This window comes from Labrus bergylta, chromosome 10 (genome assembly GCF_963930695.1).
Source record: "Labrus bergylta chromosome 10, fLabBer1.1, whole genome shotgun sequence".
Lineage (NCBI taxonomy): Eukaryota > Metazoa > Chordata > Actinopteri > Labriformes > Labridae > Labrus > Labrus bergylta.
Window position 1 is genome coordinate 4,974,860 of NC_089204.1, and position 20,751 is coordinate 4,995,610.

At 42.5% G+C, this 20,751-nt stretch overlaps 2 protein-coding genes across 3 annotated transcripts in view; one reads left to right on the top strand and one right to left on the bottom strand.

Annotated features, from left to right (window-relative positions):
• ide (insulin-degrading enzyme) overlaps positions 1 to 5,812 on the top strand; it is a 33,922-nt gene extending 28,110 nt beyond the window's left edge. For both annotated transcript variants that reach the window (XM_065959845.1, XM_020653275.3), the window contains exons 22-25: positions 1,924 to 1,985; positions 3,955 to 4,027; positions 4,115 to 4,182; positions 4,852 to 5,812. In XM_065959845.1, the coding sequence (XP_065815917.1) occupies positions 1,924 to 1,985; positions 3,955 to 4,027; positions 4,115 to 4,182; positions 4,852 to 4,947 (299 nt within the window). In that variant the 3' untranslated portion in view covers positions 4,948 to 5,812. The remainder of the gene's footprint in view (positions 1 to 1,923; positions 1,986 to 3,954; positions 4,028 to 4,114; positions 4,183 to 4,851) is intronic.
• Positions 5,813 to 9,265: 3,453 nt separating this feature from the next.
• Positions 9,266 to 20,751, bottom strand: part of marchf5 (membrane-associated ring finger (C3HC4) 5) — a 30,332-nt gene continuing 18,846 nt past the window's right edge. The window contains exons 3-6 of the mRNA XM_020653276.3: positions 13,599 to 13,729; positions 13,281 to 13,464; positions 13,017 to 13,183; positions 9,266 to 10,766 (exon numbers count right to left, since the gene is read on the bottom strand). Coding sequence (XP_020508932.1) covers positions 10,647 to 10,766; positions 13,017 to 13,183; positions 13,281 to 13,464; positions 13,599 to 13,729 — 602 coding nt within the window. The 3' untranslated portion in view covers positions 9,266 to 10,646. The remainder of the gene's footprint in view (positions 10,767 to 13,016; positions 13,184 to 13,280; positions 13,465 to 13,598; positions 13,730 to 20,751) is intronic.

A 20,751-nucleotide genomic window follows, 5' to 3' on the forward strand; every position in this document is an offset into this window, starting at 1 on the left:
TGTTCACACTGTCATAAAAAAATCTGATGTGGACGCTGATGGCCTAGCAGTTTGGTTACGCTCCATGCACAGAGGTTCATGTCCTCCAAGCACTCCCCACTCTCTCTCTCTCTCTCTCCTGATTTCCTACTCTCTGCTGTCATGAGTAAAAATAAAGGCAAAACTCTCAAATAGACCTCTAAAAAAATTAGATCTGAGTCACACATGAGCAAAGATATTAGATTTGTATCACTTTGGCCTTCAACTAAAGTTAAAGATATCAGCAGCCCCCAAAGCTCTGCTGGAGTGTTAGTCTTAAGGTGATGAAAGAGGTGAAAACACGTCATAGAGCATTTTTGTTTGTTTTGATAGGACGAGACCTTTGCAGATAGTTCGGCTCACTGTTAACATTTTTAAACATTGAAGGAATTTAGATCTTTGTATAAACTTGTAGAGTACCTAGTAACAAAGAAGCTGTTGCTCATTTCGACCCCCACCTTACTTCCTGTCTTTGTTGGAGAAACAGTGACTGTTATATGAAGCTGCCTCACTCTGTTGTTACACGTTTGAATCAGCGGGTCAGTTTGCATCTCAGATTAGGAAACCCTCATTGATATTTCAGCTTCAGGGGAAAACCTTTGAACAATGGACACTGAAGGGTCATTTTGAAACCTGTTTCTGTAAAGTTTAGGCTGTGGCACCTTTATTGATCTGAGTACAGTGACACAGTGAAAACAAACTAAAGTGCATTGATTCGACTAACTAAACGTGAAGTGACTCTGCGTGTTCTCGATGAAAGAAAAGCATCATCGACTTTCACTGGGCAGCCCTGGCTCTCAGGCCAAATACACGTTTCACTTTCTCTGTAATCTAGCAGCTATAATAAGCAGCTTGTGTTAGGTGAGAAGTCAAGTACACGTTCTTCTGAGTTCTCAATATTGCGGGTCGGTCTCAGAGGTGAGCAGGATGTTGCTTAGAGCTGCACAAATCAGGATCGATTAAAGGCTGAAATAATCTGCAGCAGTAGCACACCTCTTTCTCGCCGCGCTCTCCTGAGTGCCGTAATGGATTGTAATGGGCCTGATTCACTGGTAATCTGCCTAAAGCTCAGAGTGATGGCGACCCGGAACAGCAGCCAAGGGAGTGGTGCTGATTACTGATACCAGCAGCGTTACAGGAGGGGAGGGCCGTCAGGAGTGTGAAGGTGGCTACATTTCTCTATGCCAAGGTCACAGAAGAGGCTGGGACGCTAGCTAACTGTTCCCTTTGCTGAAAAGAAGAATCGCATCACATCTCTTTTCTTTGTACAGACTTTTAAAAGCTCTTCTATGTGTCGACAAACATAAACGACTGATGATGCTTCTCTTTTGCATAATCTTGTTTTAATTTATCTAAAATATAATCGTTATTAGCTGGAGCTAGGGTTCTCACCATACCAGATATTTAAACTTCAATTCTTGTAAAAATAAAACACGTTCGATTGATACCTGGTCAACAAAAATACAAGTCCTCAGCACAGATACTGGGTCGTTTTGTGTATCCTGTCTGGGATACAAGTTGCACAAATAAACAGGAAACCTTTCATTACTGAAACGTTGGAAATGTATTTGTGCAATTTGGACAGTGCTCTGTTTCTCCTCTGCTCAGTCTGTGTTTATTCAACACCCTTTCAGAAAAACACAAGATCAACATTTCAAGACTTCATTTTGGTTCATTGACTTGCATTAACTTCAGTTTATGTTGTACAGAGATCATAATAACTCCAAACACTCTGATTCATTTGAACACATTTTAATTTGACTCTCTACAATCAGGCCAGTGTTCACTGTGATTAATAATATCAGACGGTCTGCTTCACACAGTACTTCAGATTCCGTTCGGGTCTTTGAATCCTCTTCTTTACTCATATGAACTAATGTTAATGTTTGCCTTGTTGTTTTTCAGATAACATTGAAGTTGCCTATCTGAAGACTCTGACTAAAGAAAACGTCATGCAGTTCTACCGAGTAAGTGTTCGTTTTATGAGCCCTTTGGAATCTCTATGGAAACACAGAATAAGCACGTTTGAGTGTTAGAATAGTTCAGTTTCATATTTTTTAGAGATAGGACAGTGGATAGGCTCAGTATCAGGGAAGAGAGAGCGAGTGGGGAACGACATGCGGGGGAAGAAGCCACAGGTCAGATTCAAACCGGGGTCATTTCCTCGTTTTCTCTCCTAGTTCAGCCGACATGCCCGCTAACCTCACTGATATCAGCAAAGAACCTGTAGTGTTTTTCATACAGACACTCCTGAAAATATTAAGACAGTTTTAGGACAGGCTGCCCCTTAAATCTGGACTCACCTGTTCACACATGCACCTCGCAGCGTTAGACGCGAGGGTGGGGTCTCAGGAGGCCGGACATGATGTAAAAAGAAGCATGCGGAAATGATAGACGATCAGAGTCCGTCACTATGACAGTTTGCCTTCTCTATAAATGCTACATGCTACAAAAGCAGCTTCACCGGTCTCAGTTCTCATGATATACTGTAAACGTCACCAACTCCTTTCACTCGAGGAGCATTTTCCTGAATATTCCTCAATGTGATCACACATCGGTTCATCCCGACTTGGCAGGAAAATTATCTGCAAAATCGAGGTTTGCAAAAACCATCAGTTTGTGTATGTGTTATAACTAGATGTAGACTGAGAGCAGTAGAGTTCACCTGACTGTTAAACACTTGCATGCTGAGAGTGAATGCATGGAGCGTGAACATAAAATCACTTTCTTCTTTTTTTTTATTCATGAGTCTTTAGCATGATGATGAAAATGCAATTTATTTTGTAGCTGCACTAAAAAAGCTCCAGAATAAAACTAGATAAACTTTAATTTTAGGGCAATAATCTAAAATATCCGATATGCTTTCTTTGTGAAAGTTAAAAGTCTGTGTGATAAACACTTTAGAGATAAAAGAGCAGCATCTTTTCCACACACTGCTGCTCTGAATCCAGTCAAACTGTGTGTGTCAGTGGATTCAATGCGGCCGCTTTCATCTCTCTGCTTCTATTCATAGCTGTGGAGGTGACACTGACACAGGACGCTCACAGCATATCAGCCGCTATAATGACACACAGCCGCTATCTGAGCCCAGCAGAAACCATTACAGGCCCCATGCACAATAACCCTCATGCATTTCTAATGTCGTATCGCCCGCAATCGCCTTCTCTTTCTCTCTCTCTCTCTCTCTCGCTCTCTCTCTTTATTTCATTTCTGGTAGCCGGAGCCGACATAGTCTGACTGCAGACGAGCTAATTCTTCAGTCTTAATATAATCCTCCTCGCAGAGACAGTGACGAGGCTCGACTGTGGAGCTAAATATCCACTGGGCTGTGAGGACACTGCAGACTCACTGAGACACACACACGGGCGGCCAAACACACACGGGACGCTTTTTCTTCTTCTGTGGTGGGAACAATGTTGAACTAAATCATGAGTCATTCCAGTTAGGGCTGGATGATAAAATAATCTCGGTACAAGATCCTGATCAAATATAAACTACTAATAAAAACATCATCAGTTTCACCCCAAAATAAATAAATCAAAGAACAGAAGAAACACCAAACTGGAAATGTATCTGCAGTTTTTAGCTTGCACGTTGGACATTTGAGCTTTTCCAGCATCTTACTGTTTAGAGTCAAATTACTCTCATTTGTTTAGTTTGGATATCATAAAGCAGAAGAACATTAGGCATGCATCAGGAAAGGCTTTGAGATCAGTGTTTGCAAGACTGACCGGACATATTCTGAGTCCGAGTAAAGGGACTTCTTCAGGTTGAGTTTCAGAAGAAATGATTTATATATTCAAATTTAAAAAAAGCCATGTTCCTTGCTGCCACACTTGTGCATCATCTCACCTGTCTGTGTTTCTGTCTGTCTGTGTGTGTGTGTTTCTGCGTGTGTGTGTCTCTGTCTGTTTCTGTCTGTGTGCGTCCCTGCAGGATCGTCTGACAGTCGAAGCCCCCAGGAGACACAAGGTGTCGGTGCACGTCCTCTCCAGAGAGATGGACTCCTGTGAGTATCTGTGTCAGCTCTGTTCAGACTCTGTGTGTGTTCATGCAGCATCAGATTGAACTGAGGGTCTCTCTGTGTGTTCATCAGGTCCCATCGTGGGAGAGTTCCCCGCCCAGAATGACGTCAACCTTGCCCCTGCTCCCTCCCTGCCACAGGTAATCATCAGGTTCTATTTTTCTGCTCCTGAACACATTAACCTGCCGGCTCTGCACGCTCCGAGCACACATTTAGAGACAGTAAATCACAGTGAACTGCATACAGCCCATCTGTGATTAATCAACAGTCAGCTGCTTTTTACTAGAAGAGGTCTTTCAAAATTATTACATTTCTGAAAAGCTGTGTGTGAATAAGACTGAAAGGTTCCACACATTTTAGTTTAAGAAACACGGTCTTGGCACCCAAATTCCCACCAGTTCAACAAATGTGCCAACAAATGTCATTGGCCTCTTAAAATAGTCCAAAACAATGATGCATTTTCTTTTGTTTCAGTATTATAAAATAATATTTATTTAACCCTTTATTTTGAGACATTTGTCAGTCAAGGAGTGTCTGACATAATCGTGGTTTCTGTATCAAAGAGAAGAATAGAGTCTGTTCAGATGAGCTGTGTCATTCTTCTGGGTTTGTTTGTTTTTTTGACTCAAAGAGAAAAAACAAACAAACCCCAGTGTAAAAATGTAAAATATATAAATATGTTATTACAGTTGAGGTGAATGAGTCTCGGTGTCAGTGCAGCTGTTTCTGCTGTAGGCAGGCTGACTGATGTGTTCAGCCGTTGTTGCTCCGCCTCCTCTGACCTGCAGCCTCTCTTGTTGTCTCTGCAGCCCACGCTGGTTCAGGACATGACCGAGTTCAAGAGGAGCCTGCCTCTCTTCCCGCTGGTCCGGCCTCACATCAACTTCATGGCTGCCAAACTGTGAGCGAGGCTGTCGGCTAGACACGCAGCTGACAGGGAGGGGAGGACAACCGCGAGGGACCTGCTGCTCCCTCAACTCCCCCCTCCCCCCTCCCCCCTCCCCCCTTTCCTCTTTCCGTCAGGAAGACTTTCATCTGACTGAGCCTGCATGAGCGTGTGTGTGTGTGTGTTTGAGAGAGTGTGTGTACACGTGTAGCAGGCTGCAGCCACTAGAAGAGAAGCTTGGAAACAGTCGTGTGTGTTTGAATCGCAGAGTTAGCCTCTGGTCGTCTGTGTAGCTGTGATGACCGAGTCACAGCAGAATCACCTCATGTTAAAGGAGACAAACACTCATCACAGCAGCAGGTAGGGCGGCCGTAGAAACACGTCTTGTTAAATATAGTTTTAATTGACCTTTTTTCAGAGAGTGCTGGTTTATTGTGACGAGCTGTAGAGGTCACACTCACACACAGACACAGACACACACACACACACACACACACACACAGAGTAGCTCCATGAAGGTCTCTAATTTGATGGACTCAAATGTTTAACTTTAAATTCTCCTGAAACATGAAGACACACACTCAACAGATTATTTTATTCAACTTTATGCATTTCTGAAGAGTCTCTGCCTTTCTCATTCTGGTTTTAATCATTTTCACAGGTTTTGACATGTTAGTTTGCTTGTACTGGTAAAATGTTGGGAGCCTTTGAGGAGCAGTTTGATCAGAGAATCACGCCTGTGAGAATTCGGTTTTAACGTTTTATTGCATTTTACAGTAGAAGTGTGTAAGTCAGACATCTCAGGGGAACTTCCATGCTGTTTTTTACTTTACATTTCACTAGTGATGGATTATAAATAAAAAAACAAAACACTTTGATCATCATTTTGTTTTTCACTTCAAGTTCTTTTTTTCTGAAACTGAGGAACTTTTTCATTTGATTTTTGTGCATTTTATCATCTTCATTCTTCCACTGTGTGTCTGAGACTTGCAGAGACTTTCTGCAGTATGTGCCTTTTCGGAGGGGGGGTGGCATCACTTAGTTTGTATCCGGGGCACAATCTGACCCCACAACCCCCTCTACAGCATCGATGTCAAACACAGCAGCTAGCCTTTAACTCTGAGAAATGTTTCTTGTTCAATACTAAAAGAGAGGTCAAGAAATAGTTCCTCACCAGGTTTGTTTTCTGATTAAATATGCACTTCTCTCGCTAAGCAATAATCCTGATGACAGTGTGAGGCAGGATGAGATGTAGCAGAGTGGTCCAAACTGACCCCCCCAACAGGCTCAAAGTAGGGCTGGGCGAAAAAAAACCTAATCATGGTCCTGAATGCTTTTATATTTAAATTCATTAAGTTCTTAACTGTAAAGACATCTAGGTGTGCAGGGAGAGACAGCCGACAAAAGTTAGCAGCAGCTCAGGTTGCAGCCCCCCAAAGTCCCCCTCGATGAGCATTGAAAAAAAGATTTAAACATAAAACTGCTTTATTCTATGGCTGTGCCGGTATAAATCACCAGCTGTGTTTGCTTTTAAGAGGATGAGACCTTTTGGATAATTATGCTCCTCCTTTAAACATCTTGTGAATTAAAAATATGATAACTTACTTAAAACTGAGCTTAAATTGTTGCTGGCAGCTCAGCTCACAGCCCATCCTATTCTCTCCACTCAGACACCAAAAAGACATCGATGTTACCTTTTAGATCTTAGATTGAACATTCCTTCCAAATGGATAAAGGGTGACAGACATCAGATTTGTTTAAGTTAAGAGACTAAAAGCTGAGAAAAAGAAAGCGGCAGCTCGGCTCTTGGCCCCTTGAAGCCCTCGTTAAAGAGCCACAGAGAGATGCTGATTTTTATAGGTGAAAAATCAGTGTTTTACGAGTTTAAATCTTCAAGGTCAGTTTGTTTTGAACCCTGAAAACTGCTTACCTTATAACTGAACTGAGGTTGTTCGCAGCAGCTCAGCTAGCAGCCCCTTCTGATGAACCATGTTTGCTCTAGTAAGTCAGAGAAAACTGATTAAAGAGAAAGGAGAATATCTTCATTCATTTTCAGTTTGTTGTTTTTTTTTTACTTGTAAAATAGAACCATGAATCAGTAAAGGTTTTCAGGATACACTTCAAACATTAACACATTATAAATAAAAATCTGTATAAATCCTTCTTAAAAATAATAATCGTTGAATAATGTGTTTGTCGTATCGCCCAGCCTTAGCTACAGGCCTGGTGTCCAGGGTGTTTGCATGGTGATGGCAGTGTTATGAAAGCGATACCTGCTCTCTCAGGTGCTAACCAGCTTTGCTGTGACATATCAAGCTGGTGGAGCTGCACACCGAGCTGTTCACACAGCGGGGAATCTGAGTTAGGCTTTGTTTGTCCTCCCTGGGTCTCAAGACGAGGTCACTGCTTACTTATGATGCTGCAGAGTTTTCAAGACTGAGCGAACATAGAAGGGTATGAAGGATCGGGGGCCAGTTGGAAAGGAATGATTTGTGTAACTTTATGACTTTATTTGCAGAAGGGGAAAAATACTTCTGAGGAGGAACATGTGAAATGTTGAGTATCTGCCTAAGCTGACCCTTTAAATTGTCAAAGTTCTCGCGGTAATTTCACTCGCTCTGGTGAGTCTCATTAAATGAACAGTGTCCGAGTGTCACTGCAGTCTGCATCCTAAAATGTGAATTTTTGAGACTAAAGACTGAGGTTTGGCTTCTTATAATACATTTTGGTTTGAGTTTTTAGGTATGAACTCTGAGAAAAGATGTCAGTTAGAAAAATGTGTTTAAAGTCTTCTAAAACGAAGGGATGATTGCTAAGTTTGGAGTCAGAACTCAAATGTTTCACATGTGGACCTTTCCCTCCCCCTTAGACCAGCGTGTGATCTTGATCTATCAAAAGCTTCTTCAATGTTTTCCAGCATTTTACTACGTCCTGACCAGATCAAAACCTTCATATTTATCACTGTTCCTCTCTGTGGTTCAAACCCAAAGACAACCAGCAGCAGACGTTCACTCCCTCAGACAGTAGCTGACAGACACTTTATTCAGAGGAAACTAGCAACATATCACGTCAGGGTGGGCGGGTGGGCCGCGCACTGTTTACCCTGTGAAGTTTGTAGTGATTGGTTTTCATTTAGAAAATCTGAAGGTGTTTAATATTTTATTTCTGGATGTCTTTGTGGATCACAAACGACGGGACGCTTTGGTTCATGGGCCGGTTTTCAGTTGGTCTGTTGTGTTTCTAATTAATAAACAACTAAATGAGTCTGTGTTTGTTTGTTTTTCAATCCCTCTCTCTCTCTCTCCCCCCCCCCCCCCCCCCTCCCTCACCAGTCTCAAAAAATGCACTTCAACATTTGGAAAAATACATTTATTCACAGAACTGATACCACAAGAAGTCTAAAGTCAGGAGCCACAACACCGTTCAGATTTGAGTCTCTATTGGCGGGCTGGAGGTGAACATGGCGCAGGGAGCTGTGGAGGTCAGACTGATATTTCCTTTGTGTGTAGCTTCACTGGTAACCACATCATGCTCACAATCATTAAAAACAAACCATCATGTCAGAGTCAGTTCACTAAAGGTACATAAAGTATCATCACACACAGTCACTTTTGGCCCATGGTTTAAGATTTCCACTGACCCACCATTTAGTTACCATAACAGCAGTTTAGTATGTAAAGAAATGGCATCCCTTGTTTGTTGTGGATGTCATGGGGGAAAAATCCACCAAAGAAATGGTTCTATATTCTGCCACATTTAATAAATCTCTGAAAAATCACAAACCTGAGAAAATATCACAGATTTCCAACACAATCACATTTTTCTCTCATTTCATACTCTGTGGGAGGCTCCAATCGTTTTCATCAGAAAGTAAATGTGTTACTGCCGCTGTGTTCTAACTTCCAAATCTTGTCAATGTGTCAGTGAGGAACTTTCTGTCCATTTTGGCTTGTCTATCAAAACAATCTTTGTTACTTTGTCCTGTAGGGAGGGGTTTGTTTTACAATCTCATCCTGCTTTCTTTTTTTAATGTGTATATATATATTTTTGAATGCCTTTAGTTGAGAGTCAGGACAGTGGCTAGAGTCAGAAATCAGAGAGAGCATGGGGAATGCCGTGAAGGAGCCCTCTGTACATACGGCGTGCACACTAACCACTAGGCCACCGTTACTCCCTCTTGCTTGCAGCACACTTAACTTTGACACTTGCCCCACAGCGGCAGTCCAGAATCATTAAAATATCTATCATTTTTATGCTAATTGTCTTGTTTGCTTTTGTAGCTCATCGAGAGGCATCAATGTTAATTTCAGTTTCATAACCAGTAAAAAAAAAAAAAATTTTTAAACTCCATAGAGGAGCGTTGATGATTTGGGACACCTGGAGGGAAACCGGACCAAATACTTCTTAGTTAAAACAAAACATTGGTTTACTGTTAAGACAAAATCTAGTGTCAGAATGTAACGCCCTCCCAGCTTCGAGACCTTTAGCGAGGAAAAAAACTTTCTAGATTCAAACTTTATTATTTTAAGCGACTATAAAACAATATCAGCTGTGAAGTGTTTTAATGAAAACATAAGCTGTTCAATATTTTGTTAGAACCTGAAATAAGAACTTTGAATCTTTTTAAGTTGCTGATGAATCAGAGAGCGCTGATTATTGGTTTGTTAGATTATTTACAATTACACCACTAAGAAGCTGGCACACTGTTCATACGACATCAAAAGATCTGAGCCTCCCAGCCTGAGTGTGACGTCAGAGAAAAGTGTCGTCCACGTGGATATGAGTCGTCCACGCTGCTGGATCACATCAGTATGAAGTCAGTGAAACACGGTTCATCTGGCTGACCGACACTTCATGTTTTCACACAGTTCTTTCCACATTGTCACTTCCTCTGTTGAGTGTCCCTGCAGTCTGCATCATGATAAAGACCTCAGGTTGCACACACAAGTACCATCATCACTGAATCTTTGTTTCCCCTCTGAAAAGTGCTGAAGTCGACCTCGTGAGGAAAGAAGCCTCCATGTTGTCCGTCTGGAGGAGACGGTCTCCCGGCAACAGGTTCTTGATGTGATGGTGGCTGAGGTTTAAACATCAAATAAAAGTGTTCAAAAAAAACAAAACAAGGGATAAAGCTGCAGACAGACGACGTGAGCACTGCAGATACATTTAAATAAATAGTTCAAACAAAGCTCCTCGTTCACTTTCCGTCTGTGTGTTGTGTTGAGTCACGATGGTTAAACACGATTTATTCATTCATCTTTAATACATTCCACACTGAACATCGCTCCTTGCTCGATAGAAACGCAAACATTGGCGAAGGCAGGGCTTCAAATCTGCAAAATAAACCTTTATAAAACAATGATTATTTATTATTGATATTATAAAACCTAATTACACATGCCCCGCACTCCTCCTTTAAAATACAGTAAGTTCACAATAAGGGTTAGTCATGTGATTGTTTAAGCACATCCACCAGAGGTGTGTGAGTGTGCGTGTGTGTTATCGTGCTCCAGTCGGGCTTCAGCTCATGGAGGTTTATAAAAAGGTGCCATGTTGTTGTGGAGGAGTCAGTCCAGAAGGGGTGAAAGGTGTGAGGGAGATAAAGGGTGACACTGATGCTAAATGTTTTATCAGCACTTCCTGTTCACAGTCTGACAGTTTTTTTTCTTTTTACTCCCCGCTCCACCCGGCTGTCCTCAGATCCTCCTCGGAGCCTCCTCAGGCCTCCTCCTGCTCGGGGGGGAAGTTAAGGATCCTGCGGTGGGCTTGTCTCATGTACTGCTGCTGTTTGAAGTAGACCTTGAACGCCCCTTTGATGGCCACAAAGGCGATTCCTCCCTGAAAGAACAGAAGTAAAGCGTTTTTAAACAGAGCGATTCAGCGCCACACATCAAAGATTCTCCACACTCAGAAAGATCTTCTTTCATTTTCATGCCGGCTGTCACACGGATGAGAGATTCTAACATCCAATAAACACAAACAGACAGAGAGGAGATCCTCCAGAAACCTGTACAAGGGCTCGACTGTGGTGCAAACTTTATAGAAGTTACTTAAGTCGACATGGCTCGTCCCGATGTAACAAGACTTTTTGTGTACAGGTTCGATTCTTTAGCGCTCCAGAAAGACATCAGCTACTCTCAGATTATTTGGCTGAGGACGAGAGAGGAACCAGGAAATGTGGTAAAGGGAAAAGTGCGGTGGCAAAGAACTAAACAACTGCTATTGGGATTTGTTTGGATTCAGGAGAGACATTACAAACACAGATGCTGTGTAAAAAAAAAGTACAGAGCAGATGTGCAGACATATGTGCGAGCTCTACATTTCAGATCATATGTGTGAGCCATGTGCAGCTAAATTAAACTCAATCCCAATCCTTAACCCTGAGTACTGAACACTCAGACTTTAATGGCATCAGCTCTGCAGTCTGAGTGTGACGGCTGAGATGGTGCAAACACCTAGCTGTGGGGAGTGTCACCCACCTGGGGGAGGGGTTAAGTTCTGGTCTGATTTGTTATCATTTAAACAAAGTTAGAAATGTTTCTATGGAAGGTGTTTGATGATAGCGCTCTTCCCTTTTTCTGCCTTAGAGCATTCAGTCAGCAGCCTGCCTGTCTGTTTATGTATCTGCCTGCCTGTCTTTCAGTCAGTCACAGGGTTCAGTGGATGAGGACAAAGTGTTCAGTTGTGTCGCTGCAGCTCAGATCACACGAGACACTCTGGTTACGTCCTCTGTTCTCACCTCCAGCTGAGAGAAGACGACGAGCTTCTCTTTGGTTCTATAATCATCTGTTATTATTATTATTATTATTAAGATATGTATATGTGTTCCCTTTAAACTACAAGAGGTAAAACAAGAACAGCATGTAGGAACAACACACCTACACAGTAAATTATAATCAATCATCAACACGTCCTTATGGAGAACTGCACTGCTCTGGTGTCTTTGATAAATGTGATATTCCAGAAAGATTAAATATTCAAACTGCAGACATTATTTCAACTCTTATATTTTAATTGGTTGACCAGAAGGTAAAAGAGGTTTGATGCTCTTTGAGTTTCATCTGTACCAGGAACAAAGTATTCTGATGTGAATACTTCAAATACTTTTGATCCCTTTAATCCAATTTAAAGAATATCTGAGACATGATAGCGATGCTCTAAATGTAGGGTTCTTTATTTAGTTTAAAGGCTTTATATGCGATTTGTTGATCCAGTAGATGTCGCCCTTGAGCACCAGCATGAAACCAAAACAACTTGCGCTGCATTGTTGTGTTAGCATGCTAATGCTAGTGATCTTTATCATGCTCGTATCTTCACACTGCATGTAAATTGACCTGAAATGAGCGTGATCTAGAAACACAGTTAAGCAGTGAGTACAGTATGTTATTCTTCTTTTCTCTAGTCCCTCAATTAAACAACTTTTATACACGAGGGGAGGAGTCAGCTGGCCGTCCTGGAGATGTAAACAAACTGAAGATAGGACTCACAAAAAAAAATCACAGACAGAGGGACTCGGGTGTTACACCCATTGTAGACAGTCATGACTCACAGAGTTATTTTCAGAGGATATACTTGATTTCTATTACATTTAAGTGTGAAAAATCACATATAAAGACTTTAAAGATGGCTGTCGTCCCCTGACACGTGCTCAGTTTCAACATCACACTCGACATGATGTAATGACATCATCCACAAATGAGAAACATGATGATGTGAAAAACAGAAGCCTGAACTGTTGACTGCAAAATCCATCTATGGTCAAGCTCATCTTAGATATGACTTTTATATTTGTGCAAATGAATGTCAAGCTTGGCTGTTAGCTGTTAGCTTAGCAATAAGACCAAACAGTAAGTCCAGGTTTGTTTGAAGGTAATCAACATCCAGCCATTGCACATCTTTAGCAACATGATATTCAGGGCTTATTCTCGACGTTTTATACGACATGTAATTAATATTTATCATCAACAGCAGTGAATACCTTCAGAGGCACACCTGATTGTGATGCTAAGCTCACACTTACCCCTGTAGCCCCTCTTTCATATATTTGCATATGTAATGCAGATGAGGGTACTTTCAGGCTGGACTCACCAGGATGGTCCTCTGCAGGTTGGAGTTTACGCTGCTGAACATGAGCTTCCCGACGATGGTGGCGATGGTAGGAAAGACGAGGGCACCGCACAGGATCCGCGTGGCTGACACGTGGTCCGCTAGAGGGCTGGCCTCCGCCGGGATACGAGGAACTGGGCAGCCGATTCCTGCAGAGAGCAGCACAGAACTGTGTTGTATTACTTCATCACCAACAGTTAAAGCAGCAGAAAGGACACATGAACACATCTGTGAGTGTGTCCTGACCTGGGAAGATGCTGTTGAGGATCTGCAGTTTGTTGGAGTACTTCCTCCACAGACGCAGCACATAGTCCTCCCAGCGGATCATCTTCCCCAGGATCAGCATGACGGGGATGGTGGGCAGGCCGATGAGCAGGAACAGAGGGTCTGCCCGCTCCATGACGTCCAAACCCTCCTTATGGCCAACCACCTGGAGAGCAGACGGGATGTCAGAGTGGGAAAATTCAGCAGTAAGAAAAATAGTTCACTGTAACCTTCTAATGAGTAAAAAAAGAACTTCAACACCTGTGCTTTTTGTTAAAACAGAGAGACTGCTGCTAATACCTGCATGACAGTGACCGCTCCGTAGGTCACAGCCGTCCAGTAGATGGAGCCCACCATGATGCCGGCTGCAGCGAAGGGGCCGGCCTTAGAGATAAGCCGGTCGGCCAAGTCCAGCACGTAGACAACAGGGCCTGATGGAGGAGGAAAACAGCTATGAGTAATAATAATAATGATTCATAACAAACAGTATAGTATAGTAAGAATCACGCTATTAACACAAATCAAGGAATATATGTGATAACACACTACTTAGCGGATTTTGAGAAATGGATATATTTTCAAACGAAATACAGGGTGAGAGATTATCGTTCATATCAATATAGAAGTTTGTTGTTGTTAAAATAATGTTACGCGTTTCTTCCGTAGAGCTGCCAGTTCATTTCTCCTCTCACTTTCTCTCCCTCGTCACCTTGCGCCGCCAATATCCCTCTCTGAGTGAAACTCAGAAAGCGCTGTGCAGCCGGCTGTTCATAAAGTGTCAGTGTGACATTTGGAATGTGGCCCATGTGGCATTGACTTAGGACTGACTTTGTTTTTGTTGTTTCTTTACAGAAAATATTAGAGATAAATATTGTGTATTATGATTCAGCTAAGAGATATCGAGATATGATTTTTGGTCCGTATCGCTCAGCCCTAACACTACTGAGGATCATCAGAAAGACTACCATAACTTCTGAACAACTGTAGTTTCTAGATCACAAAGTGAATTTGTTATCCATTAAATATTCTGTAAAAGGTTTTAATATCGGGGTAGATCAGAAAATACTTATACAAAGATAATGGTTTGAACTTGAATAGGCCCATAACCTGCTGATAATACTGGTGGAGGCAAACCTTCAAAAATGTCAGTGTCACAGTGTCTCTGAATGTCATCAACTCTCATGAGCGAGTGTGATGCATCGTGGGTGATAACGCTGAGAGCATTATTTGAGTGTACAGCAGGGGTCATGAGACTGCTGCTGGTAAAAAACACACATACATCTCAGTCATCTTTCAGGAAGAGAGCCTGCAGCCAGAAATGTGAAAGTGTCAAAGTCAAGTTTAACCAGCAAGGTGACCTTTGGACAAAAAGTTTCTGAGTGAACCGCAGTAAAAAAAAAACTAAAAAAAACTAAGACACGAGGAAGCTGAAACCAAGTAGACAAAGCCGACAGAAAAATGACAATAATGCAGTCATGTGAGAGCCGGAGGGAAGCAGGTCAGGTATGGAGCACACCTTGTGCTATTGACACAGAGGGAGGAGGCTCTCAGGCAGGTTCCACCGGGGTCAAAAATAACCTGGTGGCTTCTCATGTAAGCTCGCCGTAAGGATTTATCTGAAGTCCAAACCTGTCCTCGGAGCACCTGCACCGCCCCGTCTGAAACCATCTCTGCTGCATTCTCCTCTCAGGCCCACCTCAGGGAAATCATGCAATATTTACAGGAAGGCAACCTGACAAGAGCCGTCCACATCCTATTAATAACCGGCCGACGAGTCAGACAGGAGAGCGCGCAGCACCGAGCCTCTGTGTGCTGCGCTGTGACTCTGTTAAACAGCACAGAGAACAGCTTCTAACCACAATCAGAGTTTTCTACATGTACACATCACTCACTAATGAGGGCTATTTTGTATTTGAGAGACGGATCAGTGCTGGTTCTTGACATCGTGTTCCAAGATATTCATCAGCATCTGCTTTTGTATGTTAATCGGGAGCTAAAGTCAGTGCGGCGCACATTCTGATCTGACCCCCTTTGTGATGTCATGCTGTCTGTGTTACTTCGTTTTTTACAGGTGAATGCACCATACTGTATGTGGAAGTGAACATCAGAGACCTAACGACACAAATCCTTCATTGTGTAAATCTGAAACAGCGCAGCAGAAGTTTGGCAGCTTCAGCAGTAACTACATCCTCTGTGAAACCTTTTTTTTTTACATGGTCACCACACAAACTTCTTATCAGTCACCATCAGTCTCATGTCTGAACTGGTACTCACAATTCAATGCTAATCTGTAAAATGTCTGATTTGGATCCATCACATGTATGTGGTCACTTTCAACATTTTGAGTTTCAAACAGCTTGTCATGTTGCTCCTTGTTCAGAGGTAACACTGAAATATCAGAGCGCAGAGATTGGCCTGTCTTTACTGAATAACTCAGGACTTCAAGAGCAGTCAACATACCAGAATCTGAAACTTGGATACAAAACCAGTAAAAATTAAACATTATTGATACCTGTTTATATACCATGGCAACACAGATGCCAGTCCTAGGCAGTCAATATTTGGTAACCTTTAATTTTTTTAATTGACTAAAATTGCAGGAAAGCTTCTGCAGACTGTCTCAGTTGCAGAAAAAAAACCTTGCCAACATATATGTTCAATTTAGACAGCTCTCCCTTTTTTAATCGTGGCACCTCTTAGACTCCTCGAGATCGTTGGTTGACGGCCTGCCAGAACAACACCCCTCCCCGCACACACACACACACACCCCACACACCCCATCCCCACCAGATTGTTGATGGACGGTCTGCCCCCCCCCCCACCCCCTTGCTCCCTATCCCTCTTCCTGCATCTTATCCCATCTCTTCCCCCATCCCCTTCAAGCCCGGCACAGTCTAGGCCTGTGAAGGCTGTTTCATCATGAGCCGGGGATCCAGCCGAAGATTTCTGCCTTTTAATAAGGCAGTTTTTTCTTACCACTGTAACTTTTGCTGCTTTGCTAAAAGTGCTCATGATGGATAGGCCGGGTCTTTGTAATATAGCAAAGAGTAAGGTCTTTTTACCTGCTTTTTGTAACATAACAAAGAGTAAGGTCTTTTTACCTGCTTTTTGTAACATAACAAAGAGTAAGGTCTTTTAACCTGCTTTTTGTAAAGTGTCTCGAGATAACACTTGTTATGAGTTGATGCTATACAAATAAAAATTGATTGATTGAATTGATGATGACTGAAGATATGTTTTTTTTATTTTTAGCTTTGATACTTTTTATAGACTTTTTAAAGTATAGATTATCAAAATATCAGAGATAGTGTCGGTTGAGAACATGAGGAATCAAAGAGGATCAAAGTATCCAAACTTTTGCCAACCATACTCTAGACTTTCTGGTGGTTTCCACAAGATCTGTGTGTGCATCATTTTGTGAACAGACATGAAGCCTGAGTGACGTCACCCATCTGAAATCCTGTCTCAGTCTAACTTTCAGTCAACCTAACAACAGGCTGAGAGCTGGAGCTGAGGCAGATTTTAACCCTCTTGACAAACCGTTACACCGTGCGCACCTGTCAATCATGTCAGCCTCGCGCCTAACTATGGATAACACGTATCCTTCTCCAAATCAAAACAGAGCCGTTTTAAATAAATTCACCCCCCCGTACAGTGTGTGCCCATGATGACAATAACTACTAAGCATGCAACAATTCTCAATAAAATATTGAACCGTTCGGTACGGCATCCACGGTTCAATACTAACTTGTGAATTGCGGTTTTAACAGTTTGGCATTTAACTAGTTTCCGCACATTGTACTCTGCGTGTGCCTGCGTGTGCCTGCGTGTGTCAGCACGCAGGGATGAGGAAACCCCGTCCGCCAAGTGAGTTAATAGCCAATCACCACGCGCTAAAGTTTGGTGACGCTGACAACAACATTACTTTTTAGCATGGCGAGCAGTGAGGAGAACCGGGACAATTCCCGGTGGGCCGGGCTGCCTGAAGGGCCGCCAGGGCCGGTACAATGACAGTCTATAGATCATACAGGCAGCAGTCATTGCTCAAGTAGCGTTACACTACAGACCAGTTTCTGATAGTGTGGAGCGAGTGTGTGCGCCTGGAAAACATGTAGAGCGCAGTGTTTCCCACTCGTCCAGGTATATTAACGGCCGCAAACGCTCTTTTACCGAAAGCCTAATTGTAGTTTACTTCATGTTCAAATCAAATCTGACTTTGCAATAGGCTGAAAGGAGAGCAACTGAATTTGTTTTGCTTCAAAGTAAAATAAATAGTTTTAAAATGAAAAAAGTAGCTCTCTTTCTAAATACCTTGATGTTCTGTAAAATTTGCCTAAAATACTTAACACTGGAAACATTTTAACGGCCCGGCCCGTCAGAACTGAACCGAACCGTGAGCCGTGACCAAAAACCGAGGTACATATTGAACCACGGTTCAATAGGTACCTCTGGCTGACTGTATTGTTGCATCCCTAATAACTACTGAGACCTATTTAGTTTTTTGTACCAGGCTGTAAACATGTTTATTTATGCTGTAAAAACAGTTTTTTTGCCAGTCATGTGTCTAAGCAGACACTCGACGAACTGCAGGAATTTGCACTTCCATATTGCCTTTATTTTTCAAGACCGGAGGTTGCTGCTTGATTTAAACTTAAAATTGAACAGATGCTGTAAGTGCTCCTACGTCTGACTTTCTGTCCTGAGTCTTTCTGCTCACGTTCAGTTAGTGCTAGCAACGGGCTACGTCGCTGCTGGTAGCACCAGAGATAGATTGGGCTTCAAAATGCATAGAAGCCAATAGATAACATCACTAAGACTACGTCCATGTGTCATACAGCCAATGAGCTGGGTTCTGTCAGAGCAGAGCGAGTTAATCCATTCTTTATTCTTTAACAGTGAACATGAATAAGGTCTCAGCCTTTTATTATTGCTCATTTAAATGCCTTTAAAATTAGTTCTGAACATTTAATATATTCATAATAAACAAGCACTTTGTTTAGTTTCAGGCTGTTTAAACCTTTTTCCCTTCAGACATCTGATGATGACTTTTTATTCAGAGTTGAAACACAAGCTGACTTATTTATAAAAGTGGTTGAAGGTCATTTCAACAGACTTTCTGAGAAGCATGCTCGTCTCTGGGGAAGGCTGACATTTATAATCTTATTTTTAAAACACTGAGTTGGACACGTGTCTTGTCTGGTTGAGAAATAAAGATGTGAAGTGGCATTAAAACCGTGCTGAGTCATTGTCATTGTGAAAGCAGGGCTGGGTTCAAGAACACGCTCCCCTTTGGTGTGTCAGCTGCAAACTGATGGATATATTATCCTCTTCATTTTACTCTACAAGGCTGCCATACGGCACGTAGAAACGGCTCGACCTTGTAGCACAGAGAGCTTCCATTCAGGATCAACTGAGCTGGAGCTTGTTACAGACTGCTCGCAGAGCTGCACAGACATCTTTCAATCAGGGACTCTAAAGGGTTCATAAAAGCTGGACATGGCAGGAAATATTATCACAATGTGTTCTTAAAATAGAGTTTATCGGCATGTGCTTATGTTCCCTAGGGGACATTTATGACACATATTCACTACATCACATCACGAAGGGCAGTAACCCCTCCCCCAGGTGGGTGACACTCCCACAGCTAGGTGTTTGTTCTGCCCTCTGAGTCTGCTTTCTCAACGTAAACAATAGTACATGGAGCGAGAAACCCCCAGACACACAAGTTCGTCCAGAGAGTCCATGGTCAGACACAGCTCATTTACATATTTAAAGGTACAGACACAGAAACAGCCTGTTCTAAGCAGGGCTGAAATAGAGGGGTTTATAGGCATGATCAAATACAGGATCAGAGTGGATTTAGAACAAGACACTTCAGACATGTTTTGGGGAGCTCTGAGAATTATTTAAACTTGTTAAAAGGGGGGTTAAGTGTGACCTTTAAGAAGATTAAAACCTGTATAGATCTATATTAAAATGTGTTTCATGTTAAAAGTTGGTTTCTCTCCTGCTCTCAACAGACACAGGACTTTGTGAGGGGCTGTGAGCTGAGCTGCCAAACTGAGCTCAGCTTCTTTTAAGGAGCTCAGTTTGTTTTCTTTAGGTTTTCATCATTAACACGGTTTGTTAAATGTGCAAAAATGTCCCCTCCTATCCACAGAATGAGCACTCCGGGTATTTCAAACAGGTAAAAGCACTAAATCAGACAGGTTTAAGTCTCTCTTCAACACTGGTGGAAAAAGGCTGTCCAACATAGAAGCTGCTTGCTGAGCTGTCACTGACATCCACTAAGTCGATTTTCTGCCACTTATTTGGAAACATGTTCTTTACCTTTAGAGGGAAATGAAAGTTGACGTAAAATAAGGAGGTGAGTAGCTTTTTCAGGTTTATGCTTTTAGAACCATCCACACTCACATTGAGTAAGAGTCATGCATACTTTATTATAGTTATTGACTTTTATCATTCATATATCATTTGTCATTACTTAGCCCAAAGTATAGTATACATTTTTATTTGGCAAGCCGACACATCATGTGTAAAAGTAATGCCAGCTTTCAGAAGTCATTTTCAGGCTCACTCGGTTATTTTTGGGTTATAGGTTTTTGCAGTCAGGACGTAAGTCAGACTGTATTTGACTGTTTGTACAGCCAGCCCAGAAGCACTTTCCACATCTCGTATACAATTCTGCCACTGTTAGCTGTTCACCTATTTCTGCAGCGGACTCTATAAAAGCTGTGAGTTCACTGCACAGGCCAGTCCATGCTAAAGCTCTTTGCTCTGAGTCACTTCTGGAGGAGGGAAGCTGCAGAGAGTCAGAAGCATAATAAACTGGGTTTCATACTTTTATTTCTAAAGTAGCTGCAAACACAGAAGCTCTCTCTCGACTTTTACAGCACCTGTGTGTGCAGTACAGATTGATCTCGCACTGCCTGAGTGCATTTATTTGGCTTATTTTGATGACAGGGTTGGAACCTCTTCCGCTTTCTCCCTGCCTAAGCATTACAGCATCACAGCCGAGGGGAACTGGGTCGCCCTTAATGGCCGCTGGCAGGACAGAGAGCTGAGCAATCCGTTTCGGCCGCTGGCAGCCGATTCCATATTAAGATAATTAAAAAGAGAGAGGGGGGATGTGAAGGAGAGAGGGGAAAAGTGCTATTTGTCAGTAGTGGGCATGCACGCTGGCACAAGGTTCCAGCTGGCATGTTTACTCTGTAGGCAGAGCGTCAGTGAAGAAAGAGCGGCAAGGACACGGCGTCCTCACAGTTATACCGCCGGCCAAATTAGCATGACGGCTGCAGCAGGTGCTGCTGGGAATAATGCCAGCGTATAGATACTCTGATGTCTGTGGGCTGCAGTGATGCTGCTCTGTTTCCCCTTTTGCCTCATGCCAGAGGGGGGAAAAGCATTAAAGAATAATCCATAAACCAGCTCACATTGGGTCTTCTCATCAATG